This window comes from Coregonus lavaretus (genome assembly GCF_964263955.1).
Source record: "Coregonus lavaretus genome assembly, chromosome: 37".
Lineage (NCBI taxonomy): Eukaryota > Metazoa > Chordata > Actinopteri > Salmoniformes > Salmonidae > Coregonus > Coregonus lavaretus.
This window is the reverse complement of record NC_140024.1, coordinates 13,714,988-13,742,428: the sequence shown is the minus strand read 5'-3', so window position 1 is coordinate 13,742,428 and position 27,441 is coordinate 13,714,988. Positions and strand designations below refer to the sequence as shown.

The 27,441-nt window shown below is 43.7% G+C and overlaps 1 protein-coding gene across 1 annotated transcript in view; it reads right to left on the bottom strand.

Annotated features, from left to right (window-relative positions):
- Positions 1–21,310: 21,310 nt before the first annotated feature.
- LOC311111251 (copine-7-like) overlaps positions 21,311–27,441 on the bottom strand; it is a gene marked incomplete at both ends in the record, with an annotated part of 47,147 nt that continues 41,016 nt past the window's right edge. Inside the window, 5 exons of the mRNA XM_084153965.1 lie at positions 21,311–21,457; positions 22,076–22,312; positions 24,301–24,434; positions 24,794–24,845; positions 25,947–26,001. Of these exons, the coding sequence (XP_084010091.1) occupies positions 21,311–21,457; positions 22,076–22,312; positions 24,301–24,434; positions 24,794–24,845; positions 25,947–26,001 (625 nt within the window). The remainder of the gene's footprint in view (positions 21,458–22,075; positions 22,313–24,300; positions 24,435–24,793; positions 24,846–25,946; positions 26,002–27,441) is intronic.

Genomic DNA, 27,441 nt, shown 5'->3' with positions numbered 1-27,441 from the left:
CTAATCCGGATGCTTATAAGAAATCCCGCTACGCCCTCCGACGAACCATCAAACAGGCAAAGCATCAATACAGGACTAAGATTGAATCCTACTACACCGGCTCTGACGCTCGTCGGATGTGGCAGGGCTTGCAAACTATCATGGATTATAAAGGGAAACCCAGCCACGAGCTGCCCAGTGACGCGAGCGTTCCAGACGAGCTAAATGCCTTCTAAGCTCGCTTCGAAGCAAGCAACACTGAACCATGCATGAGAGCACCAGCTGTTCCGGACGACTGTCTGATCACGCTCTCCATAGCCAATGTGAGTAAGACCTTAAAACAGGTTAACATCCACAAGGCCGCAGGGCCAGACGGATTACCAGGACGCATACTCAGATCATGGTCTGACCAGCTGGCAAGTGTATTCACTGACATTTTCAACCTCTCTCTGACCCAGTCTGTAATACCCACGTTTCAAGCAGACCACCATAGTCCCCGTGCCCAAGAACGCCAAGGTAACCTTTCTAAATGACTATCGCTCCGTAGCACTCACATCTGTAGCCATGAAATGCTTTGAAAGGCTGGTCATAGCTCACATCAATACCATCATCCCAGACACCCTGGACGCACTCCAATTCGCATACCGCCCCAACAGATCCACAGATGACACAATCTCTATTGCACTCAACAATGCCCTTTCCCACCTGGACAAAAGGAACACCTACGTGAGAATGCTGTTCATTGACTACAGCTCAGCGTTCAACACCATAGTGCCCTCCAAGCTCATCCCTAAACTAAGGACCCTGGGATTAAATACATCCCTCTGCAATTGGTTACCAGACTTTCTGACGGGCCGCCCACAGATGGTGAGGGTAGGCAACAACACATCCGCCATGATGACCCTCAACACATGGGCCCCTCAGGAGTGCGTGCTTAGCCCCTTCCTGTACTCCCTGTTCACCCACGAGTGTGTGGCCTCACACGACTCCAACACCATCATTACGTTTGCTGACAACACGACGGTGGTAGGCCTGATCACCAACGACGGTGAGACAGCCTACAGGGAGGAGGTCAGAGACTTGGCAGTGTGGTGCCAGGGCAACAACCTCTCCCTCAACGTCAGCAAAATAAAGGAGCTGATTGTGGCCTACAGGAAACAGAGGGCCGAGCACACCCCCATTCACATCGATGGGGCTGTAGTGGAGACGGTCGAGAGCTTCAAGTTCCTCTGTGTCTACATCACTAAGGACCTACAGTGAGGGAAAAAAGTATTTGATCCCCTGCTGATTTTGTACGTTTGCCCACTGACAAAGAAATGATCAGTCTATAATTTTAATGGTAGGTTTATTTGAACAGTGAGAGACAGAATAACAACAAAACAATTCAGAAAAACGCATGTCAAAAATTTTATAAATTGATTTGCATTTTAATGAGGGAAATAAGTATTTGACCCCCTCTCAATCAGAAAGATTTCTGGCTCCCAGGTGTCTTTTATACAGGTAACGAGCTGAGATTAGGAGCACACTCTTAAAGGGAGTGCTCCTAATCTGAGTTTGTTACCTGTATAAAAGACACCTGTCCACAGAAGCAATCAATCAATCAGATTCCAAACTCTCCACCATGGCCAAGACCAAAGAGCTCTCCAAGGATGTCAGGGACAAGATTGTAGACCTACACAAGGCTGGAATGGGCTACAAGACCATCGTCAAGCAGCTTAGTGAGAAGGTGACAACAGTTTGTGCGATTATTCGCAAATGGAATAAACACAAAAGACTGTCAATCTCCCTCGGCCTGGGGCTCCATGCAAGATCTCACCTGGTGGGGTTGCAATGATCATGAGAACGGTGAGGAATCAGCCCAGAACTACACGGGAGGATCTTGTCAATGATCTCAAGGCAGTTGAGACCATAGTCACCAAGAAAGCAATTGGTAACACACTACGCCGTGAAGGACTGAAATCCTGTAGCGCCCGCAAGGTCCCCCTGCTCAAGAAAGCACATATACAGTGGGGAGAACAAGTATTTGATACACTGCCGATTTTGCAGGTTTTCCTACTTACAAAGCACGTAGAGGTGTGACAGGTTAAAGGACATATTCATAGCCTGTTATACACTAAAAAGTATTAGTAAGTTCATGGTATGTAAGGATCTTAAAATATCTAAGGTTAAAAAGATCATGCATCCAGTACTAGTTCATAGAGATTGATAAAATTCATAAATGTGTTAAAATCCGTCAATTGTAAAAGGGTAAATATTGTAAGAGGAATGTGTAAACGTTATATTGACTACTTTATTTTGTGGTGCCTAATTTAAGGGTAAAAGTGTTAATCTGTGATCTACTAAATGCTCTTAATCTATGAGCCTGAGATCGATTGCTCTGGTCTCCACCCAACTTTCTGGGGAAATCGCGGTCTTTTTCTCATTACACTAAAGTTTTCAGTGAGGAAACAACTGCGTCACTTTCGTGATTATTTCTCCCCTTTTTCAGGTACGTTATTGATATAAAACGAGTTAATTTGAATGTAATAACTTGCTAACATGTCAAGAGAGTTTAAGGTATGTGTTAGTAACATCTTGAGTAAGTTAGAGTTAAGTTGAAGGGAGTACTAGGTGCGTGTGTGAGTGAAACCTGCTTGGTTGCAGCGAAATAGCTTCGTATTGAGAGTAGCTGCCATTTTATGCTAATTGTGAATGAACATGTGCGCTGTTAATAATATATTTTGGGGTTATTTGTATAATGTGTTTCGAATACTTTGTTGACATGGTTGATAAATGTAGTTATGGGTTACTGAGCTAAAGCTACTTTGTGTTTGACAGTTATATTGAAACATTTGTATGTTTTAGTGAATTACAGTTTATGCTGTTGTGACTTGAATAAGCTTTGTACCCTACAAAACTCTGGTTCCTGTAGATCTGTTGTTCTGTAAAAGGTGGTATTTTTGTAAAAGGATTACACTAAAGTTTTCAGTGAGGAAATATAACTGCGTCACTTTCGTGATTATTTCTCCCCTTTTTCAGGGGCGTAACATTTTGGAGGCACCGCTGAGATTGCTGCTCAGATGTCCGGCTTCCACATCCTGGTCGCTGAATTCTGAGCCAGCTAAATCCCTACATAACAACCCAGGCAGGCTGCAGTGAGGAAAGTGTTGCTGTTCGAGGGGAGCTGGAAGTTGGGGGTTAAGTACGTGTCACCTGAGGCCGTTGAGAGACCATCAGAGACAGTAAGGACCATCTAATTCAGAGTCAACTCCTGCACAGTAAAGGTTCCTCCTGTCCTGTCAACATGACAACCGCCTTGGAAGAACTACAGGAAGAGGTAGTAGGAGAATTGCACACCCTGACTAAAGACAAGTTACTAGACGTATGTGATTTCCTTGACATATCAGGCGAACAGAGAAGAGTTATTCAAGACAAATCCCGCATATCACTGATGACTCACATTATGATGTTCCTTGAAAGAGAGGAAGTTGCAGAGTTAGAAGATGGCGGCATGTCGGAATTATTGCTACTTAAAGACAAAATGACAGAGATGATCAGTGGCATAGATAGCAAGACAGGGCAAACTGACCATGATATTGAAACAGCCAGAACACATCACAGAATAGAGGGACTGAGAACTGTAACCCCACAACAAGGGGTGGGAACTGAGCAGAGTACTGCAGACAAAGCCAGTGATTCTCTGCGCCAGCCCCAACCCCCTGCCCATCTTCAGAGGAGCATGCAGCTCTCACCCAGTGCACAGCCCGGCTCATACTGGCGCAAAGAGTTAAAAATTTCTGGTCAGATAGGTGAACCGGGCCAGAAAGATAAACTGACTTTTTCCAGCCTTGCCCATCAGATTGAGAATGGACTTAACAGAGGCTATCCTGAGGTAGAAATAGTAGACGCAGTAATCAGGGCTATTTCTCCAGGCTCACAGCTACGCAGCTACTTGGAAGGTAAACCCCAGCTAACTCTTCCCACACTTAGATGCATCCTGCGTTCCCACTTCCAAGAGAAGAGTGCAACAGAGCTTTACAAACAGCTAGCTTCAGAAGCACAGCATAGCAAGGAGACCCCTCAAAGCTTCCTGATGCGCGTCTTAGATTTGAGGCAGAAAGTACTATTTGCGTCCCAGGAGTCAGAATCAGGGCTTAAGTATGACCCTGCTCTAGTCCAGCGCATGTGTTTACACACAGTCCTTACAGGTCTCCAGAGTGACAGTATCAGGATAGACATGCAGCCTCTCCTGCTTGATAGCGAAACATCAGATGAGGTTTTGCTAGAGAAGCTTAACATTGCTTGTGCTAATGAGATAGAAAGACGAAACAAAAAGCGTTTTAATGCCCCACAGCCTGCTACAACTGTAAGTGTAGTCCAGTTAGAAGATACGCCATCTGCAAAGTGTCCTGTGAAGGAAGCAAAGGCTAAGATACCCGCAGAACTGTTAACAGAGTTAGCTGAACTTAAGACAGGTGTAGCTTCCCTAAAAGGTCTCAGTGCAGAGATTGCTCAGATTAAGGAGACATTACAGCAGCCTATGTTTCAGTCATCGCCTTATGCCCATGCCCCACTTCCAGTTAGGAGGCCAGATAGGGACCCCCAGCCACCTGTTTCCCAGCAGCAGTATTACAGCAACTACAGTCAGCCCCAAGCACCTGACCCTGCGCAGTATCAATATGCACCTAACCTGTATACCAACCGCTCTGCTCAAGCTCCAAGAGGTGTTTTGTCTGCCAGCAGGCCAGAACAGATGCACGCTGCACACACTGCTTCCGATGTGGGAGTGGAGAACATTTCCAAGCTGGATGTAAAATCCGGGGAGTCAGACCATCCAAAGAGGCCCCTTTAAACGGGGAAGGGTTACCGCTGAGGGACAAGTGTTAACCGTAGCTACCAAAAAGTCCCAGAAATGTGCAAATTGTGCCAGAGAAGATTCATTTGAGAACCTGAAACAATGTTCATCATGTAAAGAGACACTGTACTGTTCCAAAGGATGTCAAAACCAACATTGGACTAAACATAAGGAAAAATGCACTCACCTGAAAATTGACTCTACCTGTGAAAAGCTTTCCTGTACAGAAGAAAATGCCCACTCTTTACCATCCCTAGCTCAAGGTTGCCACCCCCATAAGGTCACCTCGCTAGTCGGTAGACAGTGCCTTGTTGAGTGTCACCTGAATCGCCACCACCTCCAAGCTCTATGGGACACAGGCTCTCAGGTATCGGTCATTGACGAACGATGGAAAGCGGAATCTCTCCCAAACGCAAGGCTGAGGGATGTTTCAGAAATTCTGGACTCACCTGATGATCTAAGATTGACGGCAGCAAATGGGACTGAAATGCCGTACCTGGGATGGATCGAAACAACTTTTCGGCTAGCCTCTGAAACTGACCAAACGAAGGAACTGATCATCCCAGTGCTGGTAATGAAAGGCTGTCACCTATCTCATCCCATCATAGGTTTCAATGTTATTGAGCACATCCTGACAAGGACCGAAAAGACTAAACGGTACAGTACAGTGAAAAAAGCTTTCCCAAGCCTCAAAAGAAATAAGGTGAGGGCTTTTATACAGGCTGTTAGCGCAGAACAGACAGATGAATACGCAGTGAAAACCAAGAAAGAGAAGGTTGCTGTACCAAAACACAGTAGCATTCAGATTGAGTGCCGGGTAGCTTCCCAGCCTTTCAAAGATGACATGACAATGCTTTTCCAGCCAGACCTGAACCCGCAGTGGCCAGATGAACTTGAGTTCTTTGACACACTAGTCAGAGTTAAGAAAGGTGTTTTTCCAGTTGTCATGCTTGATGTCTCTAACCCCACTGACCACGACATTGCCCTGCTAGGACGCACCATAATCGGTACAGTACAAACCATTATGACTGTGTTACCTGCCCAAGTCTTTGAAAAAGCTGTCACCCCAGCCACAGTGAATCACACCAGTGTTCAAACCCCATGTACTGCTACTGAACAGTGGGATCCACCAGTAGGTTTAAGTCACCTAACCGAAGAACAGAGAGAGGTTGTTAGGAAAATGCTTAGAGAAGAGTGTCACTCCTTCTCCAGATCAGACAATGACATTGGCTGCATTGAACGATTGAAAATGACTATTTCTCTAAAGGACTCTGAACCAGTCAAGCGCACATACATGTCAGTGCCCAGGCCACTGTATCAGGAGATGAAGGGTTACCTTCATGACCTCATAGCCCAGGGTTGGGTTAGGAAGTCAAACTCTTCATATTCTTCACCTGTCGTGTGCGTTAGGAAGAAGGACGGGACCCTCCGGTTGTGTATAGATTACAGAGACCTGAACAGAAAGACACATCCCGACCGCCAGCCCATCCCTCGGGTCCAGGACATCATGGACAGTTTAGGTGGTAATTCCTGGTTCTCCCTTTTAGATCAGGGAAAAGCATATCACCAAGGGTTCATCTCTGAAGAAAGCAGATCACTGACAGCATTTGTGACCCCATGGGGACTCTATGAGTGGTTACGTATGCCATTCGGCCTCATGAACGCTCCTGCAGCTTTTCAGCGTTGTATGGAGGAATGTTTGGAAGGGCTCCGGGACAACATCTGCATTCCTTATCTGGACGACACGCTAGTTTTCAGTCAAACTTTCGACAGCCATGTGAATGATGTGCAAAAGGTTTTGCAGCGTCTCAGAGAGTATGGCATCAAACTCAAGCCAAGGAAGTGTGATCTCTTTAAACCCCAGGTCCGTTATTTGGGCAGAATAGTGTCTGCAGACGGCAGCAAAGTTGACCCAGCCGATTTTGAAGCAGTAAGAGCATTGAAAGAGATCAGACCACAGACTGTGGGCCAGCTCAGAAAAATGCTTGGTTTACTCACTTACTACAGACAGTACATCAAATACTTTTCTAGGAGGGCCAGCTGTCTGTATGACCTCCTGAAAGCAGATTCAGAGAAATTACCTGACCACCCACGGAAAGCAAAAACAAAGAAAGTAAGTCATGTGGTGCCCTCAAACAAGCCAATCCTGTGGACTGACCAGCATCAACAGGCACTTGAACAGCTGATTGAGTGTCTGCTTCACCCACCAGTCTTAGGTTTCCCTGACTTCACTCAGCCATTTGTTGTACACACTGATGCGTCACACCAAGGCTTGGGAGCAGTTCTTTATCAAGAGCAAGATGGGAAGCTTAGGGTCATTGCTTATGGCTCTCGAACCTTAACAGCAGCTGAGAAGAACTATCACTACCACTCTGGCAAGCTAGAATTTCTAGCTCTAAAATGGGCAATCACTGATAAGTTCCATGATTATTTGTACTATGCTCCGACCTTCACTGTATACAGTGATAACAACCCGCTCAGCTACATTCTGTCTACTGCAAAACTGAACGCAACCACTTCCAGGTGGGTTGCAGAATTGGCTGATTTCCACTTTACAATAAAGTACAGGCCAGGCAGAGAGAACGGTGATGCAGATGCTTTGTCGAGGATGCCACTGGATGTAGAGTCACTGATGAGAGAATGTTCTGAGGAGCTTCCACCAGACACCATTGCCGCCACGATACAAGCAGTAGAGGTACAGAAAGAGCCTTTTGTGCCTTGGTCAATTTCAGCTGCATCTATGTCAGTATCAGCTGAAGGTGAGACAACTACAGCAACAATCAGCTCGATCCCAAAAGAGGGGATAAGAGAGGCACAAGAGTCTGATCCGGTCATCCGTCCTGTGCTCGATTTCAAGCTGTCTGGTTCCAAACCGCCAGTTAAAGAGCAAAAGGAATTCAGTCCAAAGACAAAATGCCTATTCAGAGAATGGGACAAATTGACAATCGACAGTGATGGTATTCTTTACAGAATCACTACAGCCCGCAAGCAGTTAGTTCTACCAGAGCAGTACAAAGGTAAAGTGATGGAAGAGTTGCACAATAACATGGGACACCAAGGTACTGACCGCACTGTATCACTAGTACGTGACCGCTTCTTCTGGCCTTATATGCAATCTGACATCGAGCACTATGTGACTAAAACTTGTAGCTGTGTCAAGCAGAAAAAGCCAGGCCATGAAACAAGAGCTCCTCTGACAAACATTGTGACAACACAGCCATTTGAACTGGTATGTATAGATTTCCTCCATCTCGACAGATGCAAAGGGGGATATGAGTACATCCTCGTGATTGTTGATCATTTTACACGTTTCACTCAGGCCTACGCCACCACATCAAAGTCAGGAAAAACTGCTGCAAATCTCATCTTCAATGACTTTGCCCTGAAGTTTGGGTTCCCCTCCCGCATCCACCATGACCAAGGGGGAGAATTCGAAAATCAGTTGTTCCATCAGTTAAAGAAACTCAGTGGCATGGCGGGGTCCAGAACAACACCCTACCACCCGATGGGGAACGGTCAAGTGGAACGAATGAACAGAACATTGTTGCAAATGCTAAAGACACTAACTGAGACACAAAAGTCAAACTGGAAGGAGTCTCTAAACAAACTGGTTTATGCCTATAACTGCACCCGTTGCGAAGTGACTGGCTATTCACCATTTTATCTTCTGTTTGGGAGATCACCCAGGCTTCCAGTTGATATGTTCTTTGGATTGTGCACAGAGGCAGGTTCCAGTAACCAGCGAGACTACGTGGAGAACTGGAAACGAGGAATGGAAGAAGCATACGCCATTGCAAATGAAAATGCTCAGAAAGCTGCTGAAAGAAGTAAGAAGTACTATGACACTAAAGTTAGGAGTTCAGTGCTACAGCCTGGCGAGCGAGTTCTGATTAAAAACCTGACACCAAGAGGAGGACCAGGCAAACTCCGTAACTATTGGGAAGATCAAATTCACACAGTAGTGAGACAAATGGGTTCAGACCTGCCGATTTATGAGTTGAGACCAGAAAAGGGTAGGGGACGCTCCAGGGTCCTGCACAGAAACCTGCTCATGTCCTGTGACCACTTACCTTTTGAGAGACAACCAGAAATGACTAAAGATGACAAAAGTAAGAAAAAGAGACATCAGCCTGGATCACAGCCTCTAGATTCTGATGAAGACAGCGGGGATGAATATGACCTTCATCATGAGCCGCTACAGGTCCCCACATCTCCTACAGTACCTGAGAGGTATGCTGAACCAGCGAGAGAGTCGGAAAACAGGCCCCCACCAGTGAAACAGACAGTTGCGGTGCCAGTTCCTGATACGCTACCAGCACAGCCTCTTGTTGAAAATCAGCTGGAGGAGAAAACAACAGTTAAAGAACTGCCTGCTGAGGAGATGAACTTGCCTGCTGAAAATGTGCCTGATGATCGTCCACTAAGTGCCTTTCCTTCATTAACTGCTGCTGCTGAACCTGAGGAACCAGCTTACCAGCTGCCACAAAGAGAGAGACACCCTCCAAGACGTACCACCTATGATCAGCTTGATATCCCTTCCTGCTACAGTATCCAGCCACAGCCACAGTTGTTCCCTGTCTACCCTACACCAGGACTGGTTCCATGGCTGCCATCACTACAGCGATATTACCTTCAGCCACCCTACATGTATGGACTTCAGCAAACTTGAGGCCACAGACAGAGTTGACATGTTTGACCATGGACTACTGACTGATTTCACAGACTTTCACGAGACAATTAGCAGACTATGCATATAGATCATTAAAACTGATGGACTGTTGACAATAGTATGAGAAAAGACTGCTTATGGACTGTTTATACAGCTGGTCAACAGATATGGACTGTGAATATAACTTCTTGGTTCTATTTGAACTGTGAACTTTGACCTCTGCTCAAGGACTAGCTTACAGAAGAGGATTTTCTACGTCCAGTGTTTATAGACTGTTTAAGAAGACAATATTGGTAATGTTGGGACAACATTTATTTTGTCGGGGAGAGTGTGACAGGTTAAAGGACATATTCATAGCCTGTTATACACTAAAAAGTATTAGTAAGTTCATGGTATGTAAGGATCTTAAAATATCTAAGGTTAAAAAGATCATGCATCCAGTACTAGTTCATAGAGATTGATAAAATTCATAAATGTGTTAAAATCCGTCAAGTGTATATATATTGTAAGAGGAATGTGTAAACGTTATATTGACTACTTTATTTTGTGGTGCCTAATTTAAGGGTAAAAGTGTTAATCTGTGATCTACTAAATGCTCTTAATCTATGAGCCTGAGATCGATTGCTCTGGTCTCCACCCAACTTTCTGGGGAAATCGCGGTCTTTTTCTCATTACACTAAAGTTTTCAGTGAGGAAACAACTGCGTCACTTTCGTGATTATTTCTCCCCTTTTTCAGGTACGTTATTGATATAAAACGAGTTAATTTGAATGTAATAACTTGCTAACATGTCAAGAGAGTTTAAGGTATGTGTTAGTAACATCTTGAGTAAGTTAGAGTTAAGTTGAAGGGAGTACTAGGTGCGTGTGTGAGTGAAACCTGCTTGGTTGCAGCGAAATAGCTTCGTATTGAGAGTAGCTGCCATTTTATGCTAATTGTGAATGAACATGTGCGCTGTTAATAATATATTTTGGGGTTATTTGTATAATGTGTTTCGAATACTTTGTTGACATGGTTGATAAATGTAGTTATGGGTTACTGAGCTAAAGCTACTTTGTGTTTGACAGTTATATTGAAACATTTGTATGTTTTAGTGAATTACAGTTTATGCTGTTGTGACTTGAATAAGCTTTGTACCCTACAAAACTCTGGTTCCTGTAGATCTGTTGTTCTGTAAAAGGTGGTATTTTTGTAAAAGGATTACACTAAAGTTTTCAGTGAGGAAATATAACTGCGTCACTTTCGTGATTATTTCTCCCCTTTTTCAGGGGCGTAACAGAGGTCTGTAATTTTTTATCATAGGTACACTTCAACTGTGAGAGACGGAATCTAAAACAAAAATCCAGAAAATCACATTGTATGATTTTTAAGTAATTAATTTGCATTTTATTGCATGATATAAGTATTTGATCACCTACCAACCAGTAAGAATTCCGGCTCTCACAGACCTGTTAGTTTTTCTTTAAGAAGCCCTCCTGTTCTCCACTCATTACCTGTATTAACTGCACCTGTTTGAACTCGTTACCTGTATAAAAGACACCTGTCCACACACTCAATCAAACAGACTCCAACCTCTCCACAATGGCCAAGACCAGAGAGCTGTATAAGGACATCAGGGATAAAATTGTAGACCTGCACAAGGCTGCGATGGGCTACAGGACAATAGGCAAGCAGCTTGGTGAGAAGGCAACAACTGTTGGCGCAATTATTAGAAAATGGAAGAAGTTCAAGATGATGGTCAATCACCATCGGTCTGGGGCTCCATGCAAGATCTCACCTCGTGGGGCATCAATGATCATGAGGAAGGTGAAGGATCAGCCCAGAACAACACGGCAGGACCTGGTCAATGACCTGAAGAGACCTGGGACCACAGTCACAAAGAAAACCATTAGTAACACACTACGCCATCATGGATTAAAATCCTGCAGCGCACGCAAGGTCCCCCTGCTCAAGCCAGCGCATGTCCAGGCCCGTCTGAAGTTTGCCAATGACCATCTGGATGATCCAGAGGAGGAATGGGAGAAGGTAATGTGGTCTGATGAGACAAAAATATAGCTTTTTGGTCTAAACTCCACTCGCCGTGTTTGGAGGAAGAAGAAGGATGAGTACAACCCCAAGAACACCATCCCAACCGTGAAGCATGGAAGTGGAAACATCATTCTTTGGGGATGCTTTTCTGCAAAGGGGACAGGACGACTGCACCGTATTGAGGGGAGGATGGATGGGGCCATGTATCGCGAGATCTTGGCCAACAACCTCCTTCCCTCAGTAATAGCATTGAAGATGGGTCGTGACTGGGTCTTCCAGCATGACAACGACCTGAAACACACAGCCAGGGCAACTAAGGAGAGGCTCCGTAAGAAGCATCTCAAGGTCCTGGAGTGGCCTAGCCAGTCTCCAGACCTGAACCCAATAGAACATCTTTGGAGCCCTGAAACCTGAAGGATCTGGAGAAGGTCTGTATGGAGGAGTGGGCCAAAATCCCTGCTGCAGTGTGTGCAAATCTGGTCAAGACCTACAGGAAACGTATGATCTCTGTAATTGCAAACAAAGGTTTCTGTACCAAATATTAAGTTCTGCTTTTCTGATGTATCAAATACTTATGTCATGCAATAAAATGCAAATTACTTAAATTACTTAAAAATCATACAATGTGATTTTCTGGATTTTTTTTTAGATTCCGTCTCTCACAGTTGAAGGGTACCTATGATAAAAATTACAGACCTCTACATGCATTGTAAGTAGGAAAACCTGCAAAATCGGCAGTGTATCAAATACTTGTTCTCCCCACTGTGCATGCCCGTCTGAAGTTTGCCAATGAACATCTGAATGATTCAGAGGAGAACTGGGTGAAAGTGTTGTGGTCAGATGAGACCAAAATCGAGCTCTTTGGCATCAACTCAACTCGCCGTGTTTGGAGGAGGAGGAATGCTGCCTATGACACCAAGAACACCATCCCCACCGTCAAACATGGAGGTGGAAACATTATGCTTTGGGGGTGTTTTTCTGCTAAGGGGACAGGACAACTTCACCGCATCAAAGGGACGATGGACGGGGCCATGTACCGTCAAATCTTGGGTGAGAACCTACTTCCCTCAGCCAGGGCATTGAAAATGGGTCGTGGATGGGTATTCCAGCATGACAATTAACCAAAACACACGGCCAAGGCAACAAAGGAGTGGCTCAAGAAGAAGCACATGAAGGTCCTGGAGTGGCCTAGCCAGTCTCCAGACCTTAATCCCATAGGAAATCTGTGGAGGGAGCTGAAGGTTCGAGTTGCCAAACATCAGCTTTGAAACCTTTATGACTTGGAGAAGATCTGCAAAGAGGAGTGGGACAAAATCCCTCCTGAGATGTGTGCAAACCTGGTGGCCAACTACAAGAAACGTCTGACCTCTGTGATTGCCAACAAGGGCTTTGCCACCAAGTACTAAGTCATGTTTTGCAGAGGGGTCGAATACTTATTTCCCTCATTAAAATGCAAATCAATTTATACAATTTTTGACATGCGTTTTTCTGGATTTTTTTGTTGTATTCTTTCTCTCACTGTTCAAATAAACCTACCATTAAAATTATAGACTGATCATGTCTTTGTCAGTGGGCAAACGTACAAAATCAGCAGGGGATCAAATACTTTTTTCCCTCACTGTATCATGATCCAAACACAACAACACAGTGTTGAAGAGAGCACGACAATGCCTCTTCTCCCTCAGGAGGCTGAAAAGATTTGGCATGGGCCCTCAGATCCTCAAAAGGTTCTACAGCTGCACCATTTAGAGCATCTTGACTGGTTGCATCACCGCTTGGTATGGCAACTGCTCGGCATCCGACCACAAGGCCCTACAAAGGGTAGTGCGTACAGCCCAGTACGAGCTCCCTGCCATCCAGGACCTCTATACCAGGCGGTGTCAGAGGAAGGCCCTAAAAATTGTCAAAGACTCCAGCCACCCAAGTCATAGACTGTTCCTTCTGCTACTGCATGGCAAGCGGTACCGAAGCGCTAAGTCTGGGACCAAAAGGCTCCTTAACAGTGTCTACCCCCAAGCCATAAGACTGCTGAACAGTTAATCAAATGGCTACCTGGACTATTTGCATTGACCCCCTTACTTTATGCACTGACTCTCTTGTAGAGGCTCACACACACACTGACACATACATTCACATTCCTTCAGACTCTTCACATACGCTGCTGGTACTCTCTGTTTATTATCTATGCATAGTCACTTTACCCCTACCTACATGTACATATTACCTCAATTACCTCGACTACCCCGTACCCCTGCACATTGACTCGATACCGGTACCCCTTGTACATAGCCTTGTTATTGTTATTTTATTGCGTTACTATTTTTCCTTTTGTTTGTTTAGCAAATTTTTCTTACTTACTTTAAAAAACTCTGCATTGTTGGTTAAGGGCTCGTAAGCATTTCACAGTATTGTTGTATTTGGCGCATGTGACAAATAAAATTGGATTTGATATAAATGAATTTGTCCCAATACTTTTGGTCCCCTAAAATGGGGGGACTATATACAACAAGTGCTGTAATTTCTAAACGGTTCACCCGATATGGATGAAATACCCTCAAATTAAAGTTGCCAGTCTGCACTTTAACTCATAGTCATTGTATCATTTAAAATCTAAAGTGCTGGAGTGCAGAACCAAAACAACAAAGAATGTTTCACTGTCCCAATACTTTTGGAGCTCACTGACTGTCAGAGAACATCAGAGGAGATGGCCTAATTACTCCTGACCAGCTCCCTAACTCCACCTTGAATCATTAATTTCCTCATTAGACCCTGCTGCCCAGCACTGTAACGCACACCAATCAATATCCCGCCCTGCCTTGCCTGCCTCTCTGCCCTGCCTGTATGGCTGCCTGGCTGCCCTGCCGGCGAGTGGGAACCCAGCTGGGCCTCCCTGCATTAAAGTCAATCTATAACTCGTTGATGAGCTGTTTCCCACTAAACACCACCTTGTCTCAGGGCGCGACTCTGTTGTTCTATTTCCGATTACTGTTTGGCTGTGCTGAGCGCTCTTTAATTGTGGCTGTAAATCAGGTCACAAAGGGGCTGCAGAGAGGAGAGAGTGTTTCCCCTTTACAGAGGAATGGGTCCACTCAGCTTCATGCTAATATAGACAGGAGAACAGTAATGGAGAGTGTGGTAAGTTGAGCCAAACGGGTCAGTTCAGCCACCCTTGTTTCTAGGAAACCATACACAAAATGTATAATTTGACCAAATATTTAGGAAGAGGTCATCATTTCAAGGAGTCTGTGAAGGTAGAAACCACATGGGAAAAGTAGTATATAAGTTAGGTAAAAAAACAAAAAAACGTTAACCAAGTAAAATGAATTTATTGTGCTAGAGGTTTCATGATGCTTGTATCTAAACCAAAGTAGATCATTTTAAGATTGTTCTATACATGAGGTGGGGTCTCTATAAGCTTCAATATGAGGTCCTAAACCTATTATGAAAGTGCATCCTCGTAGCTGTCTGGGCTAATATAGTCAAATTGTTTGCCTTGGTGTAAGTTGAGCCAATGTTTGAGCAAATGGCAATTTGAGCAAATTGAAGTGTTTTCTTCCCAGGCGTAATGCAAGGCATTATCGCTGGGATATGAGGTAACAACAGGGCCTGGCCTATGTTAAAAGTGTTTGTTAGGTAGGCTGTCAGGTAGGTGGCTTAACTTATCCTGTCCCACGGCTCAACTTACCCCATACACTCAGTGACTTTCAACGTGGCACCGTCATAGGATGCCTCCGTTCCAACAAGTCACTTCGTCAAATTTCTGCCCTGCTAGAACTGCCCCGGTCAACTGTAAGTGCTGTTAAAAACCAGTTTTTGCTTTGTCATTATGGGGTATTGTGTGCAGATTGATGAGAGAAAAAAACAATTTAATCAATTTTAGAATAAGACTGTAACGTAACAAAATGTGGAAAAAGTCAAAGGGTCTGAATACTTTCCGAATGCACTATATTACTTTCCGTAGGGAACACAAGATCCTGAAATATATTTAGATATCTTTGTTAGAAATAATATTATATTTCCCTTGACGGAGTGATGCAGAATGTAAAGAATTGCTCAACTTACCCCACTCTTCCCTACAGCCATGCCTGCTGGAGGAATCCAATACCTCTCAATGGTGGGAAGAGCAGCATCAGGATTGTGGGATATCAGTTTTCCAGGATATCACTTCACCCCAACATAATTTGTATCAATGTTACCACCACTTTGACCTGCCGTTGTGAAGTTTAAAAATACACTTCTTTACATGTGATGGAAGGAGCAGGATTTTTACTGTAAGACTTTAAGAGGCATCTTTATCCAGCAAAGCTTTAGCCTCGAGCACAGAGCTCAGCTGGTGTGGCTTGTGGATTATATCTGGCCTTGTGAGGGCACTGAACAACACAGTCAAGGCCCCTGTTAAAAAAATTAAAGTATTTAAAGGAAAACTTCACTCTATTCCGCACCGAGCCCTCCACCACTCCACCTCCCCCCACCTTTGTCCCTGGTTTTCTCAGAACGTAGGTATTCACACAAGTCTCCGTCACCATGGAAACAGCCGTTATTCAGCGCTCTCGCACAATAGCCGTTAAATAAAAGGAACTGTCTGAAGGAGCAGTCTTCCCCCCCATTACATGTACTGATGCTATACAGCCTCATCATCGCTGACCCGGCCACGGTGAGCATGTGCATGGAGTATCACGTCCAAAGCTTCCACCACACCGGGGGAAATCATACGAGAGCAGAGATTGAGTCTCTCAAAAGACTGCTGCATTCCTCTTTCAATTGTATTCCTCTTTCCCATTTAAATTGAACCACAAGGCAAAAACCATGTTATAGGTCACAGAAAATGAACAGGGGATGTCACTCCATCTCTCGGGTGGTTTAATGGTATCAGTAGGTGCTTTGAGTCAGATGTGGGAGTCACAGGGGCCGATGTAATGGAAATCTGTGATAAATTCATATTGTAGCAACATATTATCCCATATTGTCTTACCACCCCCAAAAGGTACTCTGTAAATTCCCACAACCTGAATCGAATGAGAGAAGAAGAATGATCAAATCAAATGGCAATAAATACTAAATCTTTATTTTGTTTTTCCACTTAAAAACCATGGAAGAAGAATAGAGGCGACTATTTCCACATTTTTCACAAGGATGAAACATCACAGACACTATCATGCAGTTGACTGGATTTATTGGCCTAAATGCAAGATAAAGAGAGCATCCACAACATGAACAGAGGTTTGTGCAAATGCAGGCTTGCCTATCAGCATTTCGTACTCAAAGGAATGTACAACACATCTTAACAGAAGTAAGCATGCAATAAATTCCCTTTTTAGAAATAAAATATAATCTATGACCTCAAGATCATCCAGTGGTTCAGGGAATACACCGCAGGGCAATAGACTGGCCTGTATTACCTTCCACCCATTGTGCAGTAGTGTTCAGAGCCCATGTTTGTCAGTGGTGAATGCAAAAGAAATACCTCAGATTATGCACTCTTTGCAGTGCTCATTTAAAAACAGTCATTCTCCCTGCATAAATATTTTAAAGGAGACATTCACCATCCAAATCAATACTGCTAGACACAGTATTCATCAGGGTTAGCAATACCTGCAACTGACTGTGCTTTTGCTCTAAAGGGTTTATTCTTAAGATGAACTAAGCAATGGAGGATTTGAGTTGATGGAGTGTGCTTTGGCTTGTGCCTGAGGGCAACATTAAATGATGAGCCATGTTGTCCAGGGTGGGTCTTGTTGGAACAACAGTACAGTACAGCAAAGATACATCAGAAAGGTGCTGATACTTATGCCTTGAGCATATGATATTCACATCCCGTTCCCCGTCAGGAACAGGAATACTGATTCATATCAGCATGATATCACTTGCTGTTGCTCGGAGTGTGTAATGCATGTATGGTCTTAGTGTGCGCATATGTTGGGGTGCGCACAAGCCAATTTTATGAAAATGCACACTGTTTTAGCTTATAAAGATATGGACCAAGGGGCTGTAACGGATAACAGTGTACCCCATCATCTTGCCAATGATTCATACATTTCTCAATATAGATCTGATAAGGTTTTGTGCCATTGCACAACAGTAATCCTAAGAATGAGATATCCATTCATGTGATAAATAAATCCATGGCAGTATGCCATCATGAGAAATGGTGTCATCATATTCAAACAAACACATAGTAGATATCCAAATAAAAACAAACAATTAATGTAATAAATATAATGTAGAGTACTTCAATATATTACCATTGATGTTGGAACTCAGTCCAACAGAATATTGGCAAATGTTCTACAGCGCATTCGGAAAGTATTCAGACCCCTTGACTTTTTCCACATTTTGTTACGTTATAGCCTTATTCTAAACTGGATTAAATTGTTTTTTTTTCCCCCTCAGCAATCTACACACAATACCCCATAATGACAAAGCAAAAACAGTTTTTTCTACATTTTTGCAAATGTACATAAAAATAAATAAAAAGTATTCAGACCCTTTACTCAGTACTTTGTTGAAGCGATTACAGCCTCGCGTCTTCTTGGGTATGACACTACAATCTTGGCACACCTGTATTTGGGGAGTTTCTCCCATTCTTCTCTGCAGATCCTCTCAAGCTCTGTCAGGTTGGATGGGGAGCGTTGCTGCAGAGCTATTTCCAGGTCTCTCCAGAGATGTTCGATCGGGTTCAAGTCCGGGCTCTGGCTGGGCCACTCAAGGACATTCAGAGACTTGTCCCGAAGCCACTCCTGCATTGTCTTGGCTGTGTGTGCTTAGGGTCATTGTCCTGTTGGAAGGTGAACCTTCGCCCCAGTCTGAGGTCATGAGCACTATGGAGCAGGTTTTCATCAAGGATCTCTCTGTACTTTGCTCATTTAATCTTTCCCTCGATCCTGACTAGTCTCCCAGTCCCTGCCGCTGAAAAAGATCCCCACAGCATGATGCTACCACCACCATGCTTCACCATAGGGATGGTGCCAGGTTTCCTCCAGACGTGACGCTTGGCATTCAGGCCAAGGAGTTCAATCTTGGTTTCATCAGACCAGAGAATCTTGTTTCTCATGGTCTGAGAGTCCTTTAGGTGCCTTTTGGCAAACTCCAAGCGGGCTTTCATGTGCCTTTTACTTGGGAGTGGCTTCCATCTGACCACTCTACCATAAAGGCCTGATTGGTGGAGTGCTGCAGAGATGTTTGTCCATCTGGAAGGTTCTCCCATCCCCACAGAGGAACTCTGGAGCTCTGTCAGAGTGACCATCGGGTTCTTGATCAACTCCCTGACCAAGGCCCTTCTCCCCCGATTGCTAATTCTAAGAAAAGTCTTGGTGGTTCCAAACTTCTTCCATCTAAGAATGATGGAGGCCACTGTGTTCTTGGGGACCTTCAATGCTGCAGACATTTTTTGGTACCCTTCCCCAGATCTGTGCCTCGACACAATCCTATCTCGGAGCTCTAAGGACAATTCCTTCGATCTCATGGCTTGGTGTTTGCTCTGACAAGCACTGTCAACTGTGGGACCTTATATAGACAGGTGTGTGCCTTTCCAAATCATGTCCAATCAATTGAATTTACCACAGGTGGACTCCAATCAAGTTGTAGAAACATCTCAAGGATGATCAATGGAAACAGGATGCACCAGAGCTCAATTTGAGTCTCATAGCAAAGGGTTTGAATACTTATATAAATAAGGTATTATTGTTATTTTATTTTTTATACATTTGCAAAAATGTCTAAAAACCTGTTTTCACTTTGTCATTATGGAGTATTGTGTGTAGATTGATGAGGACATTTTTTTATTTAATCAATTTTAGAATAAGGCTGTAACGTAACAAAATGTGGAAAAGGGAAGGGGTCTGAATACTTTCCAAATGCAATGTACCTCCATTTCCCCAACCTACACGTCACACACTGCAGAGCCCCAGTGTGGAGATGAAAGTCCATCCAGGGTTATTTACATTCAGCTGATCAAGTAGGACTCCAGATCTGGGCCTCCTGAATCAATGGGCCCCAGCTTGTGGTCCTTAGTGACAGATACACACTCACTGTTCTTCAAAGGAGCGCAGAGCACAGCACACAGGAGCACCGTACCGGGGGAGTTTAGCCGCAGTTATGTACATAAGGGCACATGGGCCATCTGGTAGAAGTATTGAGTGACAAGCCAAAGTGAACTTGATAATTACAAAGTTGCATTAACAAAGGAGAGAGGCAATGGCACGGACTGGCATCAACATCTAGAAACCCATATTATGCTAATTGACTCATAACCATCTATACCATTTCAGTGATTCAGGTTACCTCTGTTTGCATCATATCTGACGTAGATACCTAATGAACCTCAACTATGTCAGTAGAATTTTTAGCAGAAGAAGTTTATGGAACTATGTGCAAGACTTCTTACCCATGATTTATACAATCATCAAGTCAAAGTGTCAACAGAGGGAACAGAGTAGTTCCTGGAGGGAGAAAATTGTTACAGTACATATTAATCATGGAGGGATGTGCATGGAAAGCTGCTTATCATAAGTCAGCAGCATCTCATCCAAACAAGTCAATATGAATACAAGGCCATGCACCCCCTCTCTGGTATTTTCTCATTAATGTCAATGTGTACTCCTGTGACATTTGCACTCTTCAAACAATATAAATCATGTAAATTCCACCGTATTTAGATTCTTTACCAGACAGTGCAGTGAGGTCTTTCACATGAGTAATGAGATGCAAGGTTATCTCCCTTGAATAAGATAAAAGAAGACCTACAATATCGTACAGCCTTGTGATATAAACACCATGAAGAGCCCTATTTAAAATGTTCCTCATTAATTCAGTTAAGAAAAGTAACTGACTAAAGCTCCAGATAGGTCAGGTTTAGAAAAAGATAAATCCCTAAGGTATGTTTCATAGGGAGGTAATGGGCACAATAGTTGAAAAATATCTGATTTAATCTTGATGTAGATCTTTATCTTTCATTTATACTGTACATATGTTTGTTTATATTTGTTGACTTATTTATTCTTTATATACTTCGGTAACATTTTATTTGAATGCTCTGCCATAATGCCTGCATAATGTTATTATAAACCTGAGATTGACATAACATGTATTTATGTCACATCGCTAAATCTGTAATAAATCAGTAGGCTTCAAAACTTTGTACTGTAACGTAATATTAGTGTGAGTCATGTTACAAAATGTCAAGTTTGCATGTATATGACTACCTTATCTGTGCAGGCATCATGCCGGAATAGTAAAATAAAGTGTTACCTAAATCTCTTTCCTCAACATTGAAAGACTCATGTGGTTTGATATGTTTAGATCCCCCCCTCCCCCAATCCTTCAGTTGGCAGGCTCTTCACACAATACCAGTAATGGGCAGTAAGACTTAGCAGAGCAAAATGGACACAGAGGAGAAGCAGACTGAAGCCTTGGAGAGTCTTGAAAGTAATAGAAAACCAGTTGAGGGCCGAGGTGCCAGTATCAGGGCAGAAGGGAACAGAGAGCCTGTGATCATAGTTGATCAACTCTGGGAGGGATTCACCTGCATGCATCCCCAAAACAGGAGGAAGAGGATGAAGGCTCCAGCATCATGCTGAACAGGCAGATGCATGCACAGCCAGGCAGAGGGACATGATCCGAACGGAGAGAGAAAACAATCCAAAGGTTTCAGTCTGTGTGTAAACGATGTACGAATGAAAAAGGAATGATAACAACACTAATATCAATGACCATGGTTCTTGGTCCAGAGCAGCAATCTGCACCCTCTCTCTCTCTCTCTGCTGGACTGAGATGTGGTCAGGCCGTGGTCCCCACTGCTGGCAGTCATTCTGTAGGGGTGTTGGCAAGGGAGGTGGGAGAGTCACATGATGGGACGGGCGGCATGGGGCAGATGGCCTTGTGACTGTAGTACTCCACCACCTGGTTGGGCACCTCCGCCAGGACACATTTGGCCAAGGCAGCTGGCGAGGCCTGTGAAAAACAGAACACAACTGTAGTCTGGACAGTTCTGACACAAGACCCCAAAGGGTTAAAGCAATCATTTTCAGTGGCACCCAAATCCAATGAAACTCCAGGCAAATTGTTTTTTAATCTAACAAAGGAAGAATGGAACGAGTGATTTGTGTTTTCCGTTGTTTGGGCAGCGGTCAAAAGGAAAGAGGGCTTTGGGGAGCACACAGACAAATCGCATCAAGCTTTTGGAGGTATTTTCTGCATTTTTCATCGTAACTTTTCTAAATTAATGGATTTTCTTTGCTGGTGACATTTTTTTTTTCTTCTTAGGAGGTATTTCTGAAGCCAGCAGATGAGAGGCTGCCTGGCTGTTAGCTTGTCTTCAAAGCCCCATTGGAGGGTAATGCTATTACTGAAGGGGCTTTGGAGGTCACACTGGGAGACTTAATGGCCGCCAGCATCGCTATTATAAAAAGTACTTCAGTTTCTGAGACCTTGGAGACCCACACCTCTCTGTTCTTTTGCCTTGGTTGGAATATGACTGTGGCATAGCAGAGTGTAGAGGGAGGTAGGGAAGGAAGGAGAGTTGGAGTGATGGAGGTATAGAAAGAGGAAGGGAAGGAGGGGAATACTGACCGTTTTGAAGTCTCTGAAGGGCACAAACTGCACAATGTCCCTGAGGACGGGCTCTCCTTTGGGTGAGCGCAGCACCCCGTCATCCCCGTCCAGGATCTGCATGTCTGTGAAGTCTGCATTGCCCACGCCAACGATGATGATGGACAGGGGCTGGTAGGAGGCGCGTACGATGGCCTCGCGTGTGTCCGCCATGTCTGTCACCACGCCGTCCGTGAGGATCAGCAGGATGTGGTAACGCTGGAGGAGAGAGGAAAGAGGAGAGGAGAGGGTTGCGGTTGCGTGTTAACCTTTGTCACCACACACTTCAGTGCCCTTGGCTTGTCTGTGTGTAACACATTATCCTCTGAAATCTGATTGCTCCCACTGAGAAACACTGAGAAACTTCATCCTGTATTAATCTCTAGTCTCATCAACACCTCTCTCTCTCCCTGCAGGATATCAATATGAATGAGAAAATCCTCAACATCTACAGATATCCTACATTTGCAAAAGTCGGAATCAGTGGATTTTACATATGAGGTCTATGAGTGTATTCCTATGTATTCTGCTCTCAGATGTCCCATGAGTCCCTAGTGATGAAAGTGCCCCGGCTGCAGTTTTAACTCGTCCTGAATTCTCTTTGCATTGATCCTTTGGTCTCATTTATTGATCAGAAGAAGAAGGGATGATTGAATAATAAATGAAGATCAGTACAAGGACGAAGCAGAAGAAATGGCCAGAGTAATGGAAAAGTGTTTAAAATGTAATGGGAATAGCCAGAGGGCAAACTAATGTAGGAACACATTGATATTAATGGCCTTGGGCATTCTTGTTAACTCAAACCTTACCGCATTTAATTGAGAGATTTTAAAGGTTCTTATGCAGAACCTCAAGAAATTATTACAGATTTATACAATGGGTGAGTCTAATCCTGGATGCTGATTGGTTAAAACCGAGTTCCAGCCGGTGTCTATTCCACAAGTTACCACCGGCTAAGGCTATGAAATGCCTATTTACTGTTCCATCTCACTGCGCAATCCACTGTCTCATCAGCCCAAGCAGGCAATTTATAAACTTGATCTCCACTGTAAAAAAGCATCTAGACATTATCTCCCCTTTCTTTTAGACTAGTATTTGGTTTTCAACAGCAGAGATTTATATAAACCTTGCTGTCTGTCTCTCTGATATTTGCAACATTGTTTCAATATTGAAATTTGATTTCCAGCTGTCTGATAGTAATCAACGTGTTGGGACTTGGGAGTCAGGACGAGACAGACAGGCAGGCAGCTTTTCTCAGCCAGTTGAAATCATAAATCAGCATAATTTTGATGGATATATACACAAAGAAATGTCCATAGAAAAACAGGTCAAACGAAACGAAATGCAGCTAGTTTGCTGTCTTTCGAGCTTCAGTTTGAAGTAATTGTGTTAGCTGTGCCGTTGGCTAGCTCCTCCAAACAGTGTCCTGGTGAGAGACCAAATGTTCTATGCCAGGCAAAATCGCTCATCATTAGCTCAATGTCACTAGAAAAGAGCTTAAACAAACACAAATGCAGCTACTTTTCTGTTATTCTGGCTGCACTGTTTGATATGACTGTGTTAGCCCAAGTTGGCTAGCTAGCAATAAGGGGATAAGAACGTTGCCAGCCAGCATGACAACGGAACATTTAGAATGAACGTCCATAGATATAGAATAAAAAGACTTAACGACTGGGTCGTGTCTCTGGCAACCGAACCAGCCGGCTTGGGTAGCAATCCTAGATTTGTGCCGGGACTATATCTTGTGAAAGGACAAAATAGTATGAATAAATTAATCAAAATAACTTTTAATGGAAATATGTCAATCATTATTTGAATTTGTTGGTAACCCATTGTATAAAAGTGATAATTCCCTCAAATACGGTGTTTGGAGGATATATTGGCACGGTTTGCTGGCCCGAGACTAACAACACCGTGCCAATATCCTCCAAACACCGGCTTCTTGGGCATTATCACTTAAGTAGACAAACACATTTAATAGTGAATGACATCACTATCACGTTTTTCATTTCTACACTCAATCATACACCTACATGGTCTGTCTTGGCTGACTGGTATTAATTGTGTAAAAGCTGAGCTGAGCCTGGGACAGCTCATCCAGGGAGGCTCAATGGGTGGGATATCAGAGTTATGGAGAATTTTTTTTAATCCATATCATGCAGGCCTGTACTGTACATCGCTCCATTACAGCAGTAAAGGACACTTACTGAGGCATCTTTGATGGTCTCCTCTCCTGCTGACAGCTTGGCTATCCTGCTGATTATGGGAGTGACGTTGGTGGGGCCGTACAGCTGGATCTTAGGCAGGCAGTTCTGGTAGGCCTCCACCACCCCCTGGATCTCTGATCACACACGCACACACACACACACACACACACACACACACACACACACGTTCTACTGTGGGTACACACCTTGAAGTAGCACATTGAGGGACCGAGGGAGGGAGGGAGGGAGACAGGTGGGCTGGAGCATAAATAACTAGGGATCAAAGTATTACTGGAAATGTGAATTTGTAGGGCTCTGTGTTCATTAAAGATGGATTCTGAGAGCGGGAAAAGCACTCTCAGGCTCCACATGCTATCCAGTATGCTCGTTTTTCATTGTAAAATGTCAGCGGTAGAGATTGATGGAGGGTCGGGCAGAGCTGCTGAGAGGTTCAGAAGTATAAGGTACCCAGAGGAGGCTTCATCTCTCTTACCTTCACATTCATCGTCCTCTGGGTTGAAATTGATGGCAAAGTCATGGGACACCTGTTTGTTGGGGGGAAAAAACGAGGTCAGACATTGTTGTACTGGAATATTAGTGTAGACACAAAATCCCTATGCCTCATTCGATATACAAGGACACATTTATTTCAGTCCACATTTTACGATCTTTTGAAAGTCTGGAGTAGCGCTGGAATAAATGAAAGTATATGACAAGTCCACATAAAGCTTACTTTGAGTATGAGAATTACCCTGTTCCTGATACGAAGTGGTCCAGTTATCTTATTATACAAAGCCACAGACACACAGCCTTTTGACATCTTTTACTATTTTGGGTAAATACAACAGCTTTGGGCTCTTGGTCTATTGTAAGTGACTGCAACAATGCTGAATTTAGTGATTTGGATTTGTAGCATTTTAGCGGCCTGGGGTACAGAAATAGTTCAGACGTGGCATTTTTCTATCCTATCAAAACAACAGTATTTTCTGTCCAATGTGTGTACCTTTGACAAGACAGATGTCATTAAGCCATAATTACAGAACGTACAGTAGTCAAGACTATTTATAAGCCAATGCACAGAACAGAACAGAAGCAGATCCTGATAGCCTTCTTTTATCTTTTCTCTGTCTGTTGACCTGCCAGTACTTCCAGTGTGCCTGTAATGTGACTCTCCATCTCTGGAAGCAGTCTGTGTGTCTGAAAGCGATGTGTGTGTGTGTGTGTCACTTCAAACCCTCTCCCCAGGGTGCTAGTTAAAACAACAGCCGGGTCTCTGTTCTCCAGGCCAAATCTGCTTAAAGAAACGCCCCTCTCTCGCTCCTGAAACCTTCTGACAAGTGGCCATCAACACCAAGGAACCTTGCTCCACACTGCCCGCTTGTAATTATTCTAACTTCCTCAGAACATGTTATTTTCTCGTGGACAGGTTGGCATTTCCAGAGAAGGGGCTGATGAATAAAAATAAACTCAATTATGAATCTGAAATGTGAGATTTTGACAGAGTGACAAATGGTGTCAGGAAATAGGGCAATCAGCCCGTTCAATATATAGACTCAGGGCATGGGCAAATACCAAGAGGAGGGAGGATGGAGGGAAAATAAGCAGTGGGGGAAAAGATTATAACAACTAAACAAGATAACACTCACCTCATAATTGGGTGGAATTCTGGCACCAAATCCCAAGGCGGAAAATCTTTTGTCACTAAAATGTAAAGTAGAGTAAATCAATCATACAATAAAACTGTTGTTGCTGTTACAATGGAGAATACACTGTCACTGATCAAATGGAAGATACTTGTCGATACTTGTCGAGAACATTATTGTAATTTATCTCTTCCACTCATGAAAAACTACACTGCAAATCCGTCCTTTTAAGACTTGTTTACAATTCAACCAGTTAGGACACTCATTAAATGACAATTTAAGAATTGCTTCTATGTGCCAGCTGTCATTTTGCATCTATGGGGTGAGATTCTGTTACTCTCCGGCACTAAGTGGTAATTGTGCTGTCGCAATTGTTGTATTCTCCACATCATTATCGGTATCATTTTAATTTGATGAGCTGATGTAGTATAATATGCTCTGCCATATTGAATGCATTACTCTTTGTCAGGAGGGCAGTAGAGCACAGCACTAGAGGAATGAAAGCAGGAACAGTGGGGGAGAATGAGAGTGTAAGACACAGTAGGACAGAAGCAATGCCTGCTGGGAAATACCACTAGACATACAGTACATCTGATGACACAGTGAGTTGTGGGGCTCACTGAGCAGTGTGCGAGCTAGGACAAGAAACAAAACACGAGTCCTCATAGTGCAATGGCAAAAAGAGGGGTTTGAAAGAAAACAGGATTAAAATGTGATATGGAATGATTAGTGAGTTACAGCTCTCTCTCTGACAGGAAATATGTGTATCTATCACTCTCCAATCCATGGCACTGTGAACATGTGTGCTGGGCTGTGTTAGCTTCTTTTCAATCACATTAGTACTTGTGCCTAAATACATGATTTTGTCTCTGCTATCAGGGCATTTCTTTCATGCAGAAAAAAAGTGAATTCTCGAGCACCGTGACAATCTGAATGAACATCTCCATAATAACATCTTGGTTTCAGTTAGCAACATTTGAAAGGAGCTGTTTTAATTTATTTACTGCAGCAGGAAGGGGAGAGAGTGATGACATTGGCTGGGAACACTAAAGCAGGAAGTAATAAGCATTCAATTGAAGATTTGGCTGTAAGCCCTCATTAGAGACAACTAAAGCTTTCCCTTTACTCTAAACTTTAATTGCCCATCGCTGGCTGATAGATACATTCTCCAGCACATTAAAGGCAAAGTAATGGAAAAACAGATAATAAAACCCTTCTGGTCTCATCCTCCACCCTTGGGAATTAAGAATGATCAACTCTGTGCTAAACATAGTAATCTTCAATTGGGCTTCCTTTGTCTCAGGAGATGGTAAACTCTCTCAGGATGCCGCTCTCTAGCATGGCACCTATAGATGAGCAGAAACATCTCAGCCATGAGAAAGAGAGAAGCTGTGCGCACAACCAAGGCAACTGCTTTCCAAATGTGCAAAGGCTGCTGCCATCCCCGATATTCACAGTTTGCTTATAGCTGCTCATTATTTTCTATATAAAGACTGAC